General features: G+C 49.7%; 4 protein-coding genes across 4 annotated transcripts; 1 reads left to right on the top strand and 3 right to left on the bottom strand.

Annotated features, from left to right (window-relative positions):
• Nucleotides 1-719: 719 nt before the first annotated feature.
• Nucleotides 720-3,162, bottom strand: P170DRAFT_390471 (FACT complex subunit POB3). The gene is made up of 8 exons (XM_024845905.1): nt 2,978-3,162; nt 2,688-2,910; nt 2,065-2,600; nt 1,766-2,005; nt 1,577-1,708; nt 1,293-1,526; nt 1,166-1,238; nt 720-1,105 (listed from the first exon to the last, which is right to left on the bottom strand). Coding segments are annotated over exons 1-8 (1,734 nt in total). The 5' UTR covers nt 2,980-3,162; the 3' UTR covers nt 720-811.
• Nucleotides 3,163-3,665: 503 nt separating this feature from the next.
• Nucleotides 3,666-8,713, bottom strand: P170DRAFT_458215 (uncharacterized protein; the record flags this gene model as incomplete). The annotated part of the gene is made up of 12 exons (XM_024851776.1): nt 3,666-4,086; nt 4,147-4,417; nt 4,471-4,657; nt 4,713-5,095; nt 5,147-5,717; nt 5,767-6,115; nt 6,184-6,779; nt 6,837-7,324; nt 7,387-7,483; nt 7,541-7,989; nt 8,048-8,451; nt 8,661-8,713. 12 exons carry the CDS (start codon nt 8,711-8,713, stop codon nt 3,666-3,668), a joined length of 4,269 nt encoding a protein of 1,422 aa, XP_024701340.1.
• Nucleotides 8,714-8,751: 38 nt separating this feature from the next.
• On the bottom strand, nt 8,752-11,863 carry P170DRAFT_414839 (uncharacterized protein). Its single transcript, XM_024847035.1, has 11 exons — nt 11,643-11,863; nt 11,551-11,588; nt 11,418-11,487; nt 11,185-11,352; nt 10,852-11,079; nt 10,536-10,801; nt 10,464-10,478; nt 10,215-10,406; nt 9,701-10,164; nt 9,286-9,634; nt 8,752-9,224 (listed from the first exon to the last, which is right to left on the bottom strand). The coding sequence occupies exons 1-11, from the start codon at nt 11,728-11,730 to the stop codon at nt 8,982-8,984; spliced, it is 2,121 nt and encodes a 706-aa protein (XP_024701339.1). The 5' UTR covers nt 11,731-11,863; the 3' UTR covers nt 8,752-8,981.
• Nucleotides 11,864-14,156: 2,293 nt separating this feature from the next.
• On the top strand, nt 14,157-18,108 carry P170DRAFT_258889 (putative cellular morphogenesis protein (Rax2)). Its single transcript, XM_024843065.1, has 3 exons — nt 14,157-15,416; nt 15,474-17,735; nt 17,803-18,108. Exons 1-3 carry the CDS (start codon nt 14,270-14,272, stop codon nt 18,036-18,038), a joined length of 3,645 nt encoding a protein of 1,214 aa, XP_024701338.1. The 5' UTR covers nt 14,157-14,269; the 3' UTR covers nt 18,039-18,108.
• Nucleotides 18,109-19,802: the final 1,694 nt, after the last annotated feature.

Here is a 19,802-nt window from a genome sequence, read left to right as displayed (position 1 = left end):
CTTAGTATCTGCTTCACTCCAGGGCCCCGTGCGTAGGTCGCAAGGGAAATAAAATGAGGAGAGGCTGGGTGTACAAATAATAAACAGAAGACACAAAAATAAAGAGAGACATCGCAAGGATAACGGTCAAACTAAACAATCGACCTGCTGGCATTCGCATTCCAACCGTGTTCCAGATGGATCTGCAACACCCCATGCACTTCGGCATGTACAAACCACGGCGTGAGACGGCATTCTTTCTAGCCCATTGGCCACGCTCCGACCGGTGGTGTATCGGATCCCAGCTGGTGGACGTGGAGATGACCGCTAGTATATTATGACTACGCTGTAAGTTGCTCCTTGTAGTAAGTAACTCCTAGAATCCATGGACGAGATCAAAGGTATCGTATGTATGATACAGTTACCAACGGCTTACCCACTCAGGTATAGGTACCAGGGTATATCCAGCTGGTATTCTCGTGTCCCTCCTATTGCTGGTTCCCCTTATGATCGACCGTACATGGACCCAGGTTTCTGATCGACCAGACAATCGTGTCCCGTCTGATATATGCAGATGCAGGCGAGACTCAATAGCGCTGTCAATAGCAGACGTTGACATGTGCTGATCGATCTGATATGTCAGATAGGCTTTGGGTGCAATATGATATGAATACCGAGTGGTCATCCTCAACCACCGATCGACCGAGGTGCTACGAAAACATAACCACCACCCAGATATTGATTGGAACCATTTCATTATACGACCGTCATCACAGGGTAGTTGCTGTAGAACAATATAGGGGGCCTAGTTCCCGCCAAAATAGAGGGGTTTTTATTTCCCAACCTTCGACTTCTTCTTTGGTCGCGACTCCTCTGCGTCGTCCATGTCGACATCTCCGTCATCGTCGCCGCCGCCGCCCGAGCCATATTCCATCTCGGCGTCGCTTCCGCTGCTTTCGTGCTCGGAGTCGAACTCCTCCGCAACGTCCGACTCGGTGTCCGCCTGGAAGTCCTCGTCCACGGATTCCTCGTCTTCGTCGGCTGAGCCACGGTCGGGTCGGACACCCTCGTCCTCGCTGGATCCCATGTCTTCGTTGTTCAGAGCCGCCTTCAAGATCGCCGAGGTCTGAAAAGAAAAAGCATTAGTTTCGGGATGTAGATGGGAAAGAGAGTGGCTTGAACGTACATCTTCGGTCATCTCGTTCTTGAATCGGATGTTCTTCGCCTTGAAGAACTCTTCAAGGGGTTGTTGCTCCTCACTGCGACAGAATTAGAATCAATGCGAAACCACGAGTCTGTAAAAGAAGTCATACCGGTTAATGTTACTGAACTGATGCGCACCGGCGCCGGCCTTCAAGGTGACCGTGATGTCGAACGTTCGGCTGGCCGACACGGCACCGCCAACACGAGACATGGTGATGACGGCAATGTTCTCAATCTGGATGTACGTGGCAGGCTTGGGAACGAAGATCAAGCTCTTATCCAAGAAGTACAACAGACCCTCGTTGGCCTTGATGGAACACTTGACACCGCTGTGGCCGTGGTGGCTACAAACTTGTGAGCACTTTCTCATCAAGGAACTTGGCGAATTACTTACCTGACAAAGTCCTTCGATGGCATGATAACCTTCTTGCCTGATAGGCCGCGGAAGATCTTCGTAACGACCTGGTGGATGGGCTCCTCGTAGCGAGACTCCAACTTGTCCTTGTAGCGCGTCTCCAACAACTCACTGGAGGAAGTTAGACGATTGTCCCAATATCAGAATTCCTTCGACGACGGAACTTACTCTGTCATGTTCAACTCCAAGCTGATTTCCTCGTCCAATTTCAGCTGCATGACCAGGAACGGATACCGGGTCTGTCCCTGGCGCAACGGAGGATCAAGACCCAAAACAATGAGCGTATGCGTGTCGTCATTCTTAGGAAGCAAGAAGAACTTCTTGATCGAAGCGTATTGAATCTTGTAGTCGTATGTTTTTCCACGTAACCGGAACGACGCCTCGTACATATCGATGTCGAAACGACCTCTGCAGCACCCGTTAAACCCACCCCATCCAAGCATAACCCCAACCGGAACAAAACATACCTGGGAGTAAGATGGAGAACATCCAAGAAAGTGGCAAACGTATCACCAGCCACGTCTCCAATCTCAGCCTTCTCCATCAGCATCTCGTAGAAGAGATTAGCAGCGTTCTGCTCCTCGCCTTCCTGCTCCTCCTCCTCCCCTTCTTCACCCTCAGGCTTCTCCTCGCCGTTCTCCTCCTTAATGCCCTTCTCCGTCTTCACGACCGTACCAGGGATGTAGAACCGCATTTCGACCAACTCATCCGGCCCGGCCGCCGCCTTGCGACCCCTGTTTTTCGTGCTCCCCGCCGGCTGCGACTTGGGTTCGTTCTCGGCCGGGAGGGAAAACTCGACGGCGACCTCATTCTTACCCGCCAGGTTGGTGTTGGAGATCTCGGAGTAGGGGATTTCGAAGGCGGGGCGGTTTTGGACGTTGAAGCTGAGCTCGGCCTTTGCGAAATCGGCCTTACCCCAGTTCCAGCCGCGGAGGGCATGTTCTCTGCTTTCGATGTTGATGCCGTACCAGATTTTGAACGCCTTGGTCAATCGCTCGAAGTCCTATGGAAAAAAAAGACATGATTAGCCACGGGTTAGACAAAAACCCTGTCCCAGGGAGTGAATAGATCAGCACATGGCGGGACATACCTCTTGATCAAATCCGTCCAGCTGGATGACGCCCGAAGAGCGCGAAAGGATCTTCAGCTCGAAACCCTTGGAAGCTCGGCTCCATTGAGCGGCGCCGACATTGCTGCTATCGAGAGTAAACGTCTCGCCGCCGCCCGACGGCTTCCATCCCAAGCCGCTCTCCGCGAGCTTGCACTTCCCCGGTTGTTTCGAGAGGTCGAGGTAGATGTTATCGAAGCTCTCCCTGGGCAGGATATCAGCGTCCGGAGCACAATGGTTACACCAGGGCAAAGGCAGGGGGGGATGCTCACATGTTGGAGAAGCTGTGAGGAGAGTTTTCGCTACTGAGGAAAAGATAAGGAGGTTGGTGAGATCGAAAAATATGATGACAAGCGACAGAGATAAAGAGTATGTAGATGACACGAAATGTTGTTTGACTCAGTGATAGACAGCTGAGATATTGGCTGCTTCAGCTTTAACTATCACTTTTTCCCGGAGTCTCGCGTTGCGCGCGGCTGCCGGTTGGTTGCTACGCGGGCCGGCAGAAAACTGCGCTTGCAGGCGGTGAGCGGGAATCACTTCCTGCTCAATCTGGACTAGCGGGTTCTGTGTATGCCTCAGGCAGAAATGTGTTTCTATAGAGCTTCAGGTTTTGGATGATTCAAGCAAAACACGGGGCGGTATGGGAGAGCCGCTACAGAAAGTGCTAGATGTAGGGATATATACATGAAATCATTTATTGCACTCACTTTACGCTTTCTAAGAGCTCAGATATGAAAGCCCAAATACCAATGCCCTACCATGAGGGACGAAGTTGATGTAATTCCAGCCCTCAATTACCCACCTAGGTTCGATTATTACAAACGTGGGACTGCCAGTGAAATGAAGGATAATCAATATAAATGTTGAAATTATGATTATATTCTGATAAATGTGGTGAGAAGCGACCTTCTATATATCCTCCATCAAAACACCACCTCAGTTACCCTGCATATTCCTCTATTCCCCCTTCTTAACCCGTGGAGTCTTAGGAACACGGAAAAGCCAATACACACCCAAAGCCGCGACAATATTAACCCCTATATAGACCCAAAGCAAACCAAAATTTCTCCATCTATCTGTATAATAGATGTCGAAAGTTGCCAGATAATCATCCGTAGAAGTCAACCGACAATACTCGCATTGGTCTCTCGCATCTTCGTCCAGAAGATACCCACCAGCGTTGCGTATGAAGTCGCTCATATACTCGCCACAAGTCAGATTCGCAGCTGGTTGCATGCGAAGGATTTCATGTGGCGCACAGATGATTTTGGAACCTGTTAATGCGGTTGATAACACGCCGCTTACCAGATATGTTGCTGGCGAAAGGCGGTACATGAAGATCCAGAAACCTGGGAGGTCGGCTTTGGCGACGCCCACCCTAATCACCGGCATTGGTTAGCTGGAGTGCAAGCGAGAGGGAGGAGTAGGTATTTCATACCCGCAGAATGTAATGCATAGCACCCAGATCAATGTAGCTACGGCTCCTGCCATATCCGGTGTTTCAATCGCTGCAATGCAAAGATGGGAAAAGGTGCTGACGAAGAGCATGAACATCCACGAGAAGAGGAATATGAGAAACCCGCGAATGTGCTCGTCATCGGCAGACATGTTCCGAGCAAAGCCAACAGGGTAAAACCAGCAGAAATAAACCAGGACGGCCATGAGGGTGTTCCAGAAGATTTCGACGAGTATGTTTGAGAGAAGATATGCTTTTTCACGGTTTAGTCACGCTTGAATTAGGGATAGGTAGGGAAGTACTTACTCGTCCATCTGTACATTCGCGACGGCTGCTCACGCACTTCGTAGAGCGCACGTTGGGGAATAAACACGGGCGTTATCTGTTCGTGCAGACTGCCAAAAATAGTCAAGTACATGAAGAAGGCATAGACCTGATTTTGAAGCCCTTGGATACTGTTGTCAGCCTTGAAGCTGAAACCGACGTACAATGCCTATTGCTGATTAGCCAATAAGCCTGTAAATACTTTCAGATGAAATTAAACAGACCGACAAGGCCACCAAGGCTGCTTTCGAGTAAATATAGCTCGGGGAGCGGTAGAAGTGCTTTGAGACGCGCTTTAAAACTTGCCAAAATTGAGCCGGGAATGAAGCGACAAACTCGTGGTGCTGGGAGTCGCTTGTTGCGGTCAATGAGGTACTCAAAGCCTGGTTGGCAGAACGCTGCTTTAGTTGAGCAAGTTCCTCTTTCGTCTGCCGATATTCAGGTGAAGAGCGCCATATTTGAGACCAGTCAAGCTGAGTGTCAGACTTTTGAGAAGCAGGCTCAGTGACACTAAGCATCCACTCTGCGGGGTTTCCATTTGGAGGACACTTTGGGGCTCCGTTGTACTCAAGATAATTGATTAACGTACGAGCATTACTGCCAAGCTCTGATCAATTCAGTGAGTATATACTTGAAAAAAAGATCTGAAGACACATACCACCAAAGTAGACTGTTTTCCCGCCTGGTTGAAGTAGAAGAAGGCGGTCAAATCTTTGGAAAAGCACTGCAGAAGGCTGGTGAATGGTGCATAGAACTGCTTGGCCGCTCTTCACCAGTTTCTCAATCAGGTCACATATTGCCCACGAGGTCTGGGAATCTAGGCCTGAAGTAGGTTCATCCAAGAAGACGAGGAGCTCAGGCTTTGCAGCAAGCTCTACTCCGATGGTTAGCCGCTTGCGTTGCTCGACATTGAGACCTTCTCCGGGAACGCCGATAACAGCGTCTGCAAATTCCTGCATGTCAAGCATATCAATGACTTCTTCTGTGTATGCCATTTTTTCATCGCGGGGCACATCAGCAGGTTGACGAAGAATAGCACTAAACTCCAGTGCTTCGCGGACTGTCATTGTCCCAAGGTGCAGATCTTGTTGCTGCACGTAGCCAATTTTATGGGCAAAAGAGGCATCCGTGGGTATACCGTTGACCAGGGCATTCCCGGATACCACTCCCATGGTCACCCTGGCTGCTAGAGTGTCTAAAAGAGTTGTCTTCCCTGCACCGGATGCACCCTAATCTGAAGTTAGTCGCTTTCTGGCAAAACCATGGGGAAATAGTCACCATAAGTGCAGTGGATGTTCCTGGTCGCACCCAGCCGTCTATGTGGTCGAGGATTCTGCGAGTCTCGCCTTTGATCTTGATATCATAACAGAGATCTTCCCAGTGGAAAACAGGCCGTGACTGCTCGCTTTTGTTGATAGGGCCATTTCTTTCGATACGCTCGGAAACAACAGGCCTTTGTACCTCCAGAGATTCAACATCTGACTTTTGAGCAGCAGATTCACGTGGAACCTTCCCTCTGCGAAATACTAGAATTTCACCCTTATTTCGGGGTGGACGAGCGTACTCGGCAGTAATGAAGTAGATCGCGAGAAAGCCGATGAGAAAACCAAAAAGAATACCGACGTTCCTAGATCTCTGTCAGTACGGCTTATCAATCGCGGACACGCAATCGTGAGATCCTCAAATAGTGCTCACCTCCATTTATGGGAATTCCAATAGTCAAATGCTTGGTTGATGTATGTTTCACCATCAACGAACGACGAGCCGGGCACAGAGCCCACAGCTGCACAAATCCGGTGATCTAGTGTCACGTTCCCGTAAGATGGACCCTCTGGGACAATCTGAGCACACGGAAAGCTTCTTCCATAAAACTCATTCGCCATCAGGGCTTCAAATGCATAGGCCAGGGGATTTATGTACGCCATCCAACGAGACCACCCCGGCATATAAGGGGTGGGGATGGTGAAACCAGTATATATCATGACTCCTATAGTGAGGAGAGAGCTTGGAACCATGGCTTGATGGGAGGTGCGGGTAACACTCGCTAGAGTGCGATAGACTGCAGACATAACCAAGGTGGTGATGTACGAAGCCAGGCAAAAGAAGAAAAAAGAGCCAGCTTCGCGACGAAAACCCGACATGAAGTATATGAGCGTATTGAATACAATCATGTTAGCTGTCTTATATGGAATGTCGATCAGGTAGCTGGCGATGGATTGGGCAGACTGATGATAGAAGGCGTAACGATTATGCTTCTCGACAGTGGGACGTTCGGCATACAGTGTGAGAACCTAATTAGACTTAGTGTTTTGATAGTGGTTGCAGATAACAAAATAAAAGGACATTACCTCAAGCTGACTTGAAAAGGCGTTGAATAGCAGCGCGAAGAACAGCAGGCCTCCCCGGTAGTAGAAACTCGAGGTGTCATCTTTCAGGCCGTAGAACATGGAACCCAATACCAGACCGACAATGGAATTAAATATGAGCTGCGTGATGGTAAATTCTGGATCTGCTAGTAGCCTTCGCCACCCGCGCCAAAGACACAGCTCAACCTGTTTCCAATAGGACAAGATATAAGGAGACCTGGTGCTTTGGAAACTTCCACGCTCTGCTCGCCGGGACTTGGTAAATTCTTCCAGCAGTAACTTCTGGTGATGAGTGTTCTCGTATGCTTCGATTTCCTGCATGAGGCATTGGCGTTGATCGCTGAGTTTCCATCTCAGGGCAAAGTCTTCTGGTGTCCGCGGAGCCAGACTCTCGTACCCGGGTCTGATCCTGCGCTCTTGTGGACTGGTCATTGAGGTCAAGAAATCAGGCGTGGTTTGCCTCTTAGGGCCTTCATATAGATGAGTTAGAGACTTGGCTCTACACGCCTAAGTGATCGAAGGTTATACTCACATTCGAACCCAAGATCCTCGAAATACTTCTTGGCGTCCTGTACTCGACCATAGAAAATCTGCCTCCCTTCATAAAGCACTGTGACTTTATCGAATAGCTTAAAGAACATGAGTAAGCCGCCATTTTCAATCCCAAGTGTCCAAAATAAACTCACCTCGTAAGCATCCTGCGGAGCCTGATAAATGGCTACCACAGAGGCCAGATCCATATAGTCCGCTTGTACACGTAGATTCTTGCAAAACTGGATTGCATTCTGACTGTCTAATCCGCGAGTTGAATTGTCCCAGCATTGGAATCTAGCCCCAGTCAAAGCTGCCTCAGCGATACTGACGCGTTTGCGCTCACCACCGCTGACTCCGCGCACGTACTCGTCTCCGACTCGGGTGTTCTTGGTGTGTGCGATCCCAAAAACGGCCATGACTACATCCCGAATAATGTTGCTTGCTTGTACGGCGCTGTCTCCCGGAATGTTTGTGCATGCTCTCGCGCGCGCCGCGAAAGTGAGTGTTTCTCCGACAGTGAGGTGCGGAAGGTGGACATCTAATTCGGCATTGTAGAGTACATCGCCACGGAATCGATGGTGCATATACTTGGGAAGTATTCCTGAAGCCTTAAATGAGTATATTGCAAAGAAGTTGTATATACGAAGAATATTTCTTACCTCGATAGTTAAGATATGATTCGGGATTAATTTTCAGGCCGCTTGTCTGCCCAGCCAGAGTCTTTAATAGGGTGGAGCATCCTGATCCCGGCGGACCAAGCACCAGAAGCATCTCACCATCATTAACAATGCCCTCAAAGTCCTGCAGAATCCCGATTTTTTTCGTACGTCGACTGTTGCCAGTCAACGCCGCAACGGATGATAGGATACTGAGAGGGATGTTCCCAGTGCTCTTCTGGTACGAAGCCCCGTTGCTATATCCCGAAACACTGAGGTTGCGATATGCAATGCCGCTTTTTCTCAAAGGTGGTGCTTCACCAGAGCGTGACTCTAGCAGGTGCATGAAAGAGCTCACCCATGCTGTTGCATCAAATGAAGAAGAGGAAGGATCAAGCTTGCTGTTGCTTTGAGGGTTCAAGACGGAGTTGATATCGACGTCACCTATCGTCGAAGATCGAGTGATCTGGCGAGCAATCTCAGAGATAGCCGCTTCTCTATGATCATCGCTGGATTCCTTTTCCGCTTCAAGATCTGTTGCCAAAGAACGTCCCAGACCCGAGGTCATACTGTAGGATTCCGCTGGTGAATCGTTGGTTGGCTCTTCCCGACGCACGTTTCGAAGAATGAGCTTGTAGGTTTCGAGAAACAGAGAGCGAGCATGGGCATTTAAACTACATAAATAGATAACCTAAAAACCCCTTTTTAAAGCTCATTTTAGAGCTTTACTTCCCCCCGAACACCGAGCGTTCTTTGACAGGCTGACAGATTATCGACTGAGCGACTTTCGAAGCCCTATAACGCCAAGCACCGAGCCCCGAACACCGAGATCTGACGCCGGGCACCGAATCCACAATAATCTATTTCTCAAAGTATATTTAAACATGTTGCAACACTTTGACGTCGTCTTTCTTGGTCTCCAGTCTGTTTGACGATATTACACTGGTGCTCCAGGCTCCAAAATGGTCGATTGGTAGTCATCTGCAGGGGCAGCAAAACTATCCGGGATGATTGAACCGAACAACGTGCGCACATCAAACCCATGCAATAGAGGATCATCGATATCGACATTAAAATCCGCCGTTGGATAGTATAGATAATCTACTGGCTCGCCCCAGCTACTAACTTGGTCATACTGTCCCAAGTCAACGTCAACCTCCCGATCAACCGGAATATGCGCCTGGGACGTTCGATGATTAGCTTAAGGTCTGGTAGAGACTGAGGAATTGTTAGATTCCCACCGGATTTGCATGCTTTATTGAGCCCAAGGGCTTTGACTCCGAGAGACCTTGAACGTTTGGTGTGGGCACAATACTGTCGGGATTTGAATCTCGAGTCGGAACTTGGTGATATACGCGTTCTTGGTCATTATTTGCCGGAAAGTCTCTGACATACTGCCTCGCTATGTGCGAGAATTCGGAAATTCCGGAAGAGGGAAGCGAGCCGTTAGACGCATGCTCTACCAGATTGAAATGGCCCGAAGCTATATCCAACATGGATAAATTGGTTTTTGTCTCGGGATGCAGAGGATTATGCACGACAAAGTCGAAAAGAATAAAGAGGGCCACAAGGGGTATGACTCCTAATATACTGTGGTACTGATCAGCATTCTGATAATCCTTCGGATGACGAAACAACGTGCGCATATAAACATACAAAATTGGAGTATGAGGGGCCTTATCAATGTACTGAGTTAGCTCAATTAAGCGTCGAGCCGATTCCATCAATTTTCTTTTGCTGTCTTCATGCCGGTGTCCTTTTTCTGGACTGATCTGTATAGTGAGTCGAGCCAGAGCAATGACCAGGCTATAGTATGAGCAATGGGTCTGCAGAATACCCATTTTAAAGCCAGGATCAGAAAATGAGTACGATCTATGGCCTCCCGGTCGAAAGTCTCCAGGCAGTGCCATCTTCCACCGCTCTAGGCGATCCTCGACATGATCGATCGCGGTGTAATAGCTTTCTTCAGTGTTCACCGAGGCACTGATTGAGAACAAAAGCTCATATGCTTGAGACGTAATCCTAGCAAACCGAACTCTCGAAAGAAACCAGTTGCAGCCACCGAAGCTTGCCTCGGGCGTATCTGGAATGGGACATCCGATGTCGAAGTCCACTATTATCTAGCATGGCAGACTTAGCAACGAACGTCGAGACTCCATCAACTACTTACCGAGTTTACACGATTGTGAAATACCAGTTGCTTCTCCATTATATAAATCACCCAGAATGTTCGCTGACAGCATATTTGTTGGTCACCACATTGAATTGACCTGTGATACCGGAGCGTTTGTGCCATCCGTGCAGCTTCCATGATCAGGAGTTCATCAATTTGAATGCAGCAGGTGTTCAAGGCGAATATCGACTGCGAGATTCCCGTTAAAAGTTATTTTAACATGACAAAGCCACCAATATTGCTTACCATGGCAGTGAGGGCCTGTGTTGATGGCTGTCAGTACTTTTTCAGACGAATAGCATGGATACAGAGTCTTACCTGTAGTTTGAGCAACGATTCTGTCGGCGACAGGATATCGGCCATCAAGCACAATGATATCTGGAACAGTTTCCATGCTTTTCCTTTACCAGGGTCAAAGGTTCCACCATCACGATATTGACATCCCAAAGCCAGAACGGCGTGGTACAAGGCAGAAAACGCAGCATCCGAGTCCAAAGTCCGGGCGATATCAGACCCCAATGCAGTTCTCTCAAATCTCTGCCGATCCAAAAACGGGTAGAGTGAGTGGAAATGTTGGAAATAGGCTAGAACCTTATTAGACTATCAATTGTGGGGAGGAATAAAGGGGTATAACCATCGATGTAGAGCCGAGCTGCTTCTCTTGGAATATGAATAGAGCTCGATGGCCCTTTAAAAGTAATTGGGGAAATTGAAACGTTTCCTTGAGCCATCACTCGATGAGAAATTACGGTCTCAATAGATTCCAATAATTCCACGAGTCGATTGTTTCCTAGTCTCTGCGATAAAGACTGAATTCTTTGCTCTGAGAAGAAGGCTAAGTTTGAGCTGCTGACTGTAATAACTTGTTAGATCACGATTGAACTTGAAATTCAGTAGAAATAACCTACCTTCATGCTCCTGGGACTGTATGCCGATTAGAGGGGTCAATAAATCTCTATGTGAAGACCGCTCACCTTGAAAATATAAGCCTCGTCACCAAGTTCCGCGCCACTGGGTGGACTATCCAAGAGGTGGTCCACGAATAATGGCGTGATGACACTTGTTGTCTGGGTATAGTTTCTCCGAGAAGAATCCCAATTATGAGAATGCTGACTTGCGCTTGATACGGATCGATCTGGAACTAAGCAGCCGTAATCAGAAACCTGCAGCAATAGGCCTTTGCCACGATGCTCTACCTACTTGTCGTGGCCTGCGCCTGCGCTCTGAACCTGCGCTTGATATGTCTAAATTCACAGTCCTCGTTCCGTTTCTGGATATTAAGGTATAGTCGCGTCAGTTGTGGCCTTCTCATCCAGACTGCGTTCTTCCTTACAGTACAGTGTGTGCATCTCGAAGGATTATCCCGGGTCACTATTCCACACGATTAGGAATACCTCGCGTGACAGGAAATTGATGGTAGCGTACCAATGCACCGGACTTTGCGCAGTCTGCATTGCTCACAAGATTTGCATATTTTGAAGTAAGGTGTTGTTCGGCGCTCGGCGTCCGCCATTGTAACAATGAGCTTTACTGGGGCTATAGTATAGAGACTATCGTTCCAAGGCCCCGAGACCGAACTTTCCGGGTAATTAAGATGAGATTCTAGTTTTAAAGGTAGATACAAAGATGGATGAATTGGCCAGCCGGGATGGAGTGGTGAATTGATGGAAGGTGGAGAGAAGGCCAGTCAGCCTCCCGGTCTCGTGGCGTCTCGGTCCTCGGGGCTTGGCACCGATCCTTCGATCAACGTGTTTCTACGTCTGATGTTATTTTGATGAACAATCAGCCCAACAAATGACAGAATTAAATATTATTGCCTAGAGACTATTTGTGCGACAGTGAGTGAATTACAGTAGACATGTCGCGATCGCTAGATCCGTACAGAATACGACAGTCAACAGTCAACTGGGGGATTGTATTAAAAAGATGATTGAATTTGTTCCAAATATGTCGTATCCGTAGATGCAATGATCAAAGTTTCAAGTAGCTCTTAGTTCAGTTGTATGATATTTGTAGGCAACAGTATCTCCGCAAGACACGCAATTCCATACTCCTGCAGGTGGGTATCGCGGCATTCCTGGGAATGGTGGCCCGAGGAGAATGGCATGAAGATGATCCAATTGCCACCATCACCCACATAAAGGCGACGAAGAGAAAGAGTCTGAAGTACGATAGGCAAGAGAAAACGAGACAGGAGAAAGGGATGGAAGCTATATTAAGATTGTGTCTTTGTCCGATGAAATTTGAGTTGGGACTGTACAACAAAGAACACTACTCCGATACGGAGTACGACGTGGAGTCTAGCGTCTAGACTTTAGACTGGCAACTGATCGACATGAATTTCAGTTCAATGGCTCCGGGTTTCCACATTAGCTCTCTGTAGGGTGCCAGAAGGCGCCAATTTGTCTTCTTTCAACCTCGATGCTCGCAATGGCTGATAAGCCGCACTTCATGTCCTGCGTTGGTTGGGCAGGTTAGCTCGGTCGGCCTTTGTGAGCTGTCAACTGAGCGGAAAATCGGGAGACGAAGCTAACGTTCCGAACATGATGTGTTCTATCCTTGAAAGGGATGATCGTTGGTGGCTGTGTCGACGAATCATAACGAGTGATGTCACCCCCGGGTCCCATCTCCGCCACTCTATTGCCATGAAGTAATAATTCTTGTTTGGCGAGTTCGAAAGCATAAGAAACACATAAGGAGCACTGACAAACGACTGGTCGTCCTAACCACCATGTCATAACCTCGTAGATGTGGGATATGGTTTCAGTTTTGATCCGGAATGAAACGGGTGCTATTTATATCTCTCGCCATCGGGCATGCTTCAACGGGCGCCTATGGTATCGATCATACACCGCTAGGAAACCGTGAGTCTCCTCGCACCGATGTCGAGGCAGAGTCGCAGTGCCAAGATGCGACGGCCAATGGATGATGTGGTTCTGTACGGAGTACCTCATGCACACACAGATCGACGTAGATCCTGATCTATGCAGATGCATACATACATGCATACACGGTGGTTATCATGCCGGTGGCCAGCCTCTTCTTCGGATGGGAGCCGAAATGAAAGTCTCATGATGAAACTCCATCCGACGTTCATCTGGAAGTGATCAGGTCATGTACACTGCAAGGTCTTAGTCGAAGAGGGTTGGCTCTGCAAAGTCGGACTCTAGGGGTGGCAGCATACCAGCCTCTCTATTGGCTATTGGCGAGATGGCTGAAGTTTTGGATTGTCCAGAAATGTATCGGGCATACAGGGTACTCCGCACCTCCACGGAGAGACAACACCCATAGTGATACGGACACCGAGAGGACAGCGACCTGCTTCCTGGGAGATTTGAAGAAATTTAACGAAATTCAGAACACAGATACCTGGCGATACCAGGCGTACTGTCGGACGGAATGAATGACATTGTGGCTCCACCGCGCAGAGAGTCGACCATGGATGGCCTCCCGTGGCGGGCGATTCTCGCTGCGTATTACATACCGGACCAACGTATGTCCGGGCGGCGGTACCTGGGCGTCTTACCCAGGGCGCAGGCAAGGAAGGTACCCGACCGGTAAGGTACCCGTACCAGCAGCGTCCCAGTAGCCGGACTAAGAATAAGATGGCATCCGGAAAAACGTCGAGAGGCTCAGCCAGACTTGAACAAACAAGCCCCTGCCATGTCACTCGTTCGGCCCATCCAGCTTCACCCAGTCATTCGTTAGTTTTCTTTGGCTTGTCCATTCCTGCATTTTTTTTTTTTTTCGTCGGCTCTCTCTGGCTGATTACTATCCATTCATTCATTCCTTCTTTACTCATTGCATTGTCGCTCTCCCTTTCTGACCAGTTCCTATTTCATTGCCACTCCTTTTTCATCGCGTCGTCCGTATGGGTGCCGGGTCTCCTTAAAAAAAGAATCTCCCTCCCCCCCTTGGGTTCGACCGTTCCAATAATTTGATCTCAATCTGGCTCTTGACTCAGCTGTGAATCTGAGCCTGATTTTTTTGTTTACTATTTCACCTCTACAGGGACTTCCATCCCCCTTGGCCTGTCGTCGCGCTCCTGAACAATGAGGACCCCCTCACTGTTTAGGCCTGCGACGGCTGGCTTGTCGGCCGCCCTCTACCTTTGGTCGCTCCTCGAACCCGCCCACGGTCTCTCGTTTAACTCGGTCTCGGAACCCGAATTGGATTTGACGCCCCTGGGAAAAGTCGCTCTCACCGGAGATTTCGATGCGGTCTCGATCTACGCTTACACCGAACAATCCGTGACGGCTTCCGTGCAAGAGGGGTCCCAGTCCATCCTCACGCCTCTCCCCAATGGAATTATTACGACGCTGTCGGTGGCGGATGCGGACATTCGTGTGATGTGTCCGTTTACCCTGAAAGATGGAACGTTTAAGGGCATATTCCTCGGCGGCAATTTCACCAGCCTCGGAGACGTCGAAACACAAGGCGCCGCGTTGTTTGACCCCGAATCGAAGAAAGTGACGGCGCTCCCTGGTCTTTCTGGCTCTGTGTCGGCCTTGTTGTGCGACAAGGATTCCGACCGTGTCTATGTGGGTGGAGACTTCAGGTACAAGAATACGTCGCACGCCGTCGCATGGGATGACGGTAAGGGCTGGTCGAGTTTGTCTTTCGGCGGATTCAATGGCCCCGTCTCGTCGATTCTGAAGGGCGACGATGGGAACGTTATCTTTGGTGGTTTGTTCGACGGCATTGGGAACTCTACCTCGTCGAAGAAGAACGAGCAAATTGTCAACATCCAGAACGCCACGATTACTTCCGACGCGACGTCTTCCCGAAGTGGCCTGAGCGATCCTCGAAACATTTTGTGTCAAACGAGCGGCAAAGATGGCGAGGGTAAAACATGGCTTCTCGCCGACAATTCCCCCGGGTTCTGGCGGGCGGAAATGCGCTTCGGATACAACCCAACCAAAATTCGCCTCTATAACACCCACTATGAAGGAAGGGGCACGAAGGAGTTCTTGTTGCGAGCACTTCCGGACAATGGGATTATGAACCTCACCTATAGCGAGCCTGGCTCCCACGATAAGAAGTATTGCGATTCGACCTGCCCGCTCTCGAGCAACTCGAGTGAGAAGTACCGTGATTTCCATTTCGTGAACGGCGTTGGCATGCGTGGTTTTCAGATCGAGATCCAGAAGTGGTATGGCGATGGTGGTGGTCTGAATGGGATCGAAGTCTTTGAGGATGGTGAGTTTCCTGATTCGGGTCTGTGCTTGCTTGTTCGAATATGCTAATTTGTCAAAGATATCTTCGCTTATGCCGTGAGCGATTTCAACGAACCCACATGCGGCGATATCAAGTACCCGTCCAAAACATCTCAGAAAGGCTCTTGGTCTCACACAAAGTCCGATCAGAGCCAGTCCGACTATTTGACCGCCGAGGTAACCGACACTTCGGCCGACAGCACGTCCGTGGTCTTCGAACCTGACATCAAACGGTCGGGCAACTATTCGATCATTATCTACACCCCAGGCTGCATTCAAGATGGGACGTGCGGTTCCCGCGGCATCGTCAATGTCACCGGCACGGTTTCGACCCGCTCGAAGAATGACAAGCCGATTGAAAAGCTTATTTACCAGACCAACTACTACGAGAAGTACGACACTCTCTACACTGGCCACGTGGACGCCAGCGACAGCTCGTTTCGCCCCAGCGTAACATTGACGCCGAAGTCTGGTCAGGGAGACCTCACGGTTGTCGCATCCCGGGTCAGGTTTAACCTGATCCATGCTTCTGGTGGTCTGAACGGAGAATTGAATGGCCTTTATGACTTTGACCCCGAGTCAAAGGACACTAACTCGAATTTCACCGACTCCGCTGTCAATAGAGCGGGCCTGAGCTTGGACGAGGAGGCCTCGATTAAGAGCTTGGTTAGCCATGATAATGCCGTCTACGTCGGCGGGAACTTCTCCAGCTCTGATGTTGACAACGTAATGTTCTTCGAGAAGAACAAGAACGCCACGTCACTGCCTCAGGGCGGCTTGAACTCGGAGGTGACCTCGATGACTGCCCTCGACAAGGTTCTCTATGTAGGAGGAAACTTCACGGATACGTCGGATGGCGGCAACGAGCATCTCAAGCATATCGCAGCTTACACTTTTGGTTCCAAGTCTTGGTCAGCCTTAGGGGGCGGTGTCAACGGCCCGGTCTCGCAGGTCCTTGCTCTCACTCTGAATGTATCGTCCGAAATCAACGAGACCATCATCGGAGTCAGCGGAGATTTCGATCAACTGCTTTCCTTCGACAAGACCCCGTCGACCAACGTCTCGGGTTTTGCTGTCTGGGTGCCCTCGCGAAAGAATTGGCTGCAGAACCTTGATGTCAACCAGATGGAGTTTGCCGGGCAACTATCGTCGTTTGCAAGGGTGGATAACACGACTCTGCTTGCGGGTAATCTTGCTTCGGCGGGTATCGCTGCTGCTGCTGCCGTGTCTTTACTCTACGATGACGGCCTGGATTTGGACCCTCTGCTCTCCAGCACCAATTCGAGTGGTAGCACTCATACTGGTATTTACGACTCCAGCTCCGACCGGAACCTCACGATTTTGGGAGGTCACTTTACAACAATGTCCAACAATGGGTCCGAAGTCGAGAACATCGCCATTCTTGATGGCACCAAGGGTACAATCTATGGCCTCGGAGCAGGAATTGATCGCAACTCGACTGTTTTAGCCCTCGCCGTTTCCGAGGACTGGCTGTATGCCGGAGGTAACCTGACCGGAACTATTGGTGACTCAGTCTTGAACGGACTTGTCATCTATGATCTCGAAAACGGAACTTATGCGCAAAAACAGCCGACGCGATTCACCGGCGAGGATGTCACCGTCAATGCCATCGCTCCACGCCCGGGTTCGAGTCAAATCTATGTCGGCGGTAACTTTGACAGTGCCGGAGCCCTTCCTTGCGCGGGAGTGTGTATGTATGATCCATCCGAGTTACAGTGGAACAGAATGGGAGGAGATTTTAGTGGTTCCGTCATAGCCCTCTCATGGATGAACAATCACAAAATGTTGGCAGCCGGAAACTTGAGCGTCGATGGCAACCGTTCGGTTGTGGCCACCTACAACGCCAAGAAGGCAGAATGGACCGCGTTCGAAGGGGCATCGGCTTCGGACATCCCAGGAACTGTAACCGCCTTTTCTCCAGCCAGCAAAGACGTGTCCACCTTTTGGCTGGCGGGTGAAACCAATAATGGGTCCAGCTTTTTGGCAAATTATGATGGATCCGAGTTTCAATTTACCGCGGACGTCTTTGAACAAGGAACTTCAATTCAGGGTCTCGAGGTCATTCCCTTGTCCGAAAAGCACGACAGCGTCAACATGCTGAACAAGGATCTGATTCTCCTGATTACCGGGCAACTGGTGATCCCGGGTTTCGGCAATGCGTCGGCGGCACTTTTCAACGGAACTGTCCTCAGCCCTTTCATCTTGACGACCGGGTCTGATGGCCGACCGGGCAGCATGTCCAAGATCTTCTACGAAAAGACCAATCCTTACACCAGCGAAGGTGAGTGTTATCTTCCGACTTACCTCCGTTGATGTCTCGAACCATGCGTACTAATTGTCTGAAACAGGGAAACACCGTTCGAACGGCATTGTTGTGTTGATATCATTCTGCCTTGCACTTGGCTGCGTGTTCCTCATTGTCATTGCCGGTGTGATCTTCAATAAGATTCAACGCCGCCGTCAAGGCTACATGCAGGCTCCGCAAACGTACGGCACCGATCGACCATCGAACATGCAACGGCTGCCTCCCGAGTACCTTTTCAATACATTGCAGCAACGCAACCCGGCCGCGCCAGTAATATGAGCTTTGAACATTCGTCGTGACGATCCCGTTGGTGCAATTTAAGAGAATGATCATTTCCTTTCTTCTTTCTGTTTGATACCTCTCAGAACGGCGTTCTTGGGAAGCACATCATCTTATACCCTTATTTAATTCTTGAACCTCATTTTTCTTCACTTCTTTTTTTGCCTTTGCATTTTGGCATTCGGTTTGTTGACCGTTGATTTCCCAGGAGATATACCATAATTGCTGGCTCTTTTTTTTTTTTTTTTTTTTTTTGCTGTTTCCATGTTCTCTCATCCAGTCCTTGAGTTGGCCAGGGACGTGTTGATATATCCTTCCTTGCCCACATCCGGTCCTTTGTCAGTGAACCATTTTGTTGTTGAGTATTTCCCCATGTACTATGGTCTCCGACCTGGGTGACACTGTTTACTTCATCCTCGTGCAGAGGGGGTGACGTTACCAGGTGGGCATGTACATAGCCTGCGCGAGATCGCGGTAATGACAATAATGCATGTTGTTAGTAACTAGGACAGAATTCTCATTGAGAGATAGATGGCTCCAGAGTAACTCCGCAATCCCAGGTCCCAGTAGTGCCACTTGACATCACCAGGCGTACGAGGCGCGTTCAAGCTTACCGAGTCTTCGCCTCCGGAAGGAACACACCACCCACCACCCGGCGTGACCTCTGCTTACTTGTCGAAACTAAGATTCCTTACGACAGGGCGAATCCATGGATTGGAGGCTTTCGAACTCCGTAGTGGATCTCGTCGCAGTTGTTGGCTGACCGGCGCGACGGTGATTGGGTGGCAGCAGGGCCAGGGCATTAGGTAATTAAAAGAGCCAGGCATGCGACAGCGCTAGTGTGGGATTTGATTCGGCCGGGCATCGCCACAGATTAAAAATGAAGTCATTTTGGGCGGGCGCGCGGTGCGTGTTAATAACCCAATCCGGAGTAATATCTGGTGATGGAGGGGCCACAGTCCGACGTGACATGGCTACTGCGTATTAACCGGCGAAGGCGATGGAAGTGGACGAGCTAGCGGGCAGAATCGGGTATATTCCGGGACGGCGGTCAACATAGAGGAAGAATTAGAACCATTGAATAGAGAGAGATGGTGATAAGAAAAAACAAAAAGACGAGTTGGACAGAGCTACAGGGCATATGAGAATAATGATAAACATGATAATAATATAATAGTATCACATAATAATAAGTCCCATGACCAACCCCAACCCAGCCCATCCCGGATTTTTTCCCCGCAAGGCCCCAAGGCCCTCCGGCGGCGGCCCAACGATGATCCGCTTCCCCGACCGGCGGTGCAAAAATCCCCGCTTTTGCCCTTCTTCTGGGGCCTTTTGGCGTTAGTCCATTTAGTCTCCTTGGGCCTTCGCTGCCAAGTCGCTGGGGAGAAAAACAATAGTAATGGAAATAATATTTTTTAATCGAAATTTTCGACTCTGCGCTGCTCCCAAGTCGTGCCGTATTGGCATTCTGCTCGTCCATCCCGTCCCCTCGCTCGTCTCCTAACCTTCCCCCTTTCATCCACCTACGTGCTCCTAAGTTGCTTGACTTGCCTGTCCCCCCTTCCCCCTTCCCTTCCCCCCCTCTCCCCACGGTCTTGGTATCGACTATCCGATCCATGTCCGGAGGCCCTCGCACTACCGTCGATTTGGGGCTAGTCGTTGCGCCTTGACTCCAGCTTTCTCCCTCCCCCGGGTTATATTCCTATTATTGGCCCGCCACCGTCTCTTCGGATGCTGCACCTCAATCGTCGTCGATACCAT

The sequence above is a fragment of the Aspergillus steynii genome, assembly GCF_002849105.1.
Source record: "Aspergillus steynii IBT 23096 chromosome Unknown P170scaffold_7, whole genome shotgun sequence".
Classification (NCBI taxonomy): Eukaryota; Fungi; Ascomycota; class Eurotiomycetes; order Eurotiales; family Aspergillaceae; genus Aspergillus; species Aspergillus steynii.
The sequence above is the reverse complement of the archived record's forward strand: the minus strand, read 5'-3'. Positions and strand labels throughout refer to the sequence as shown.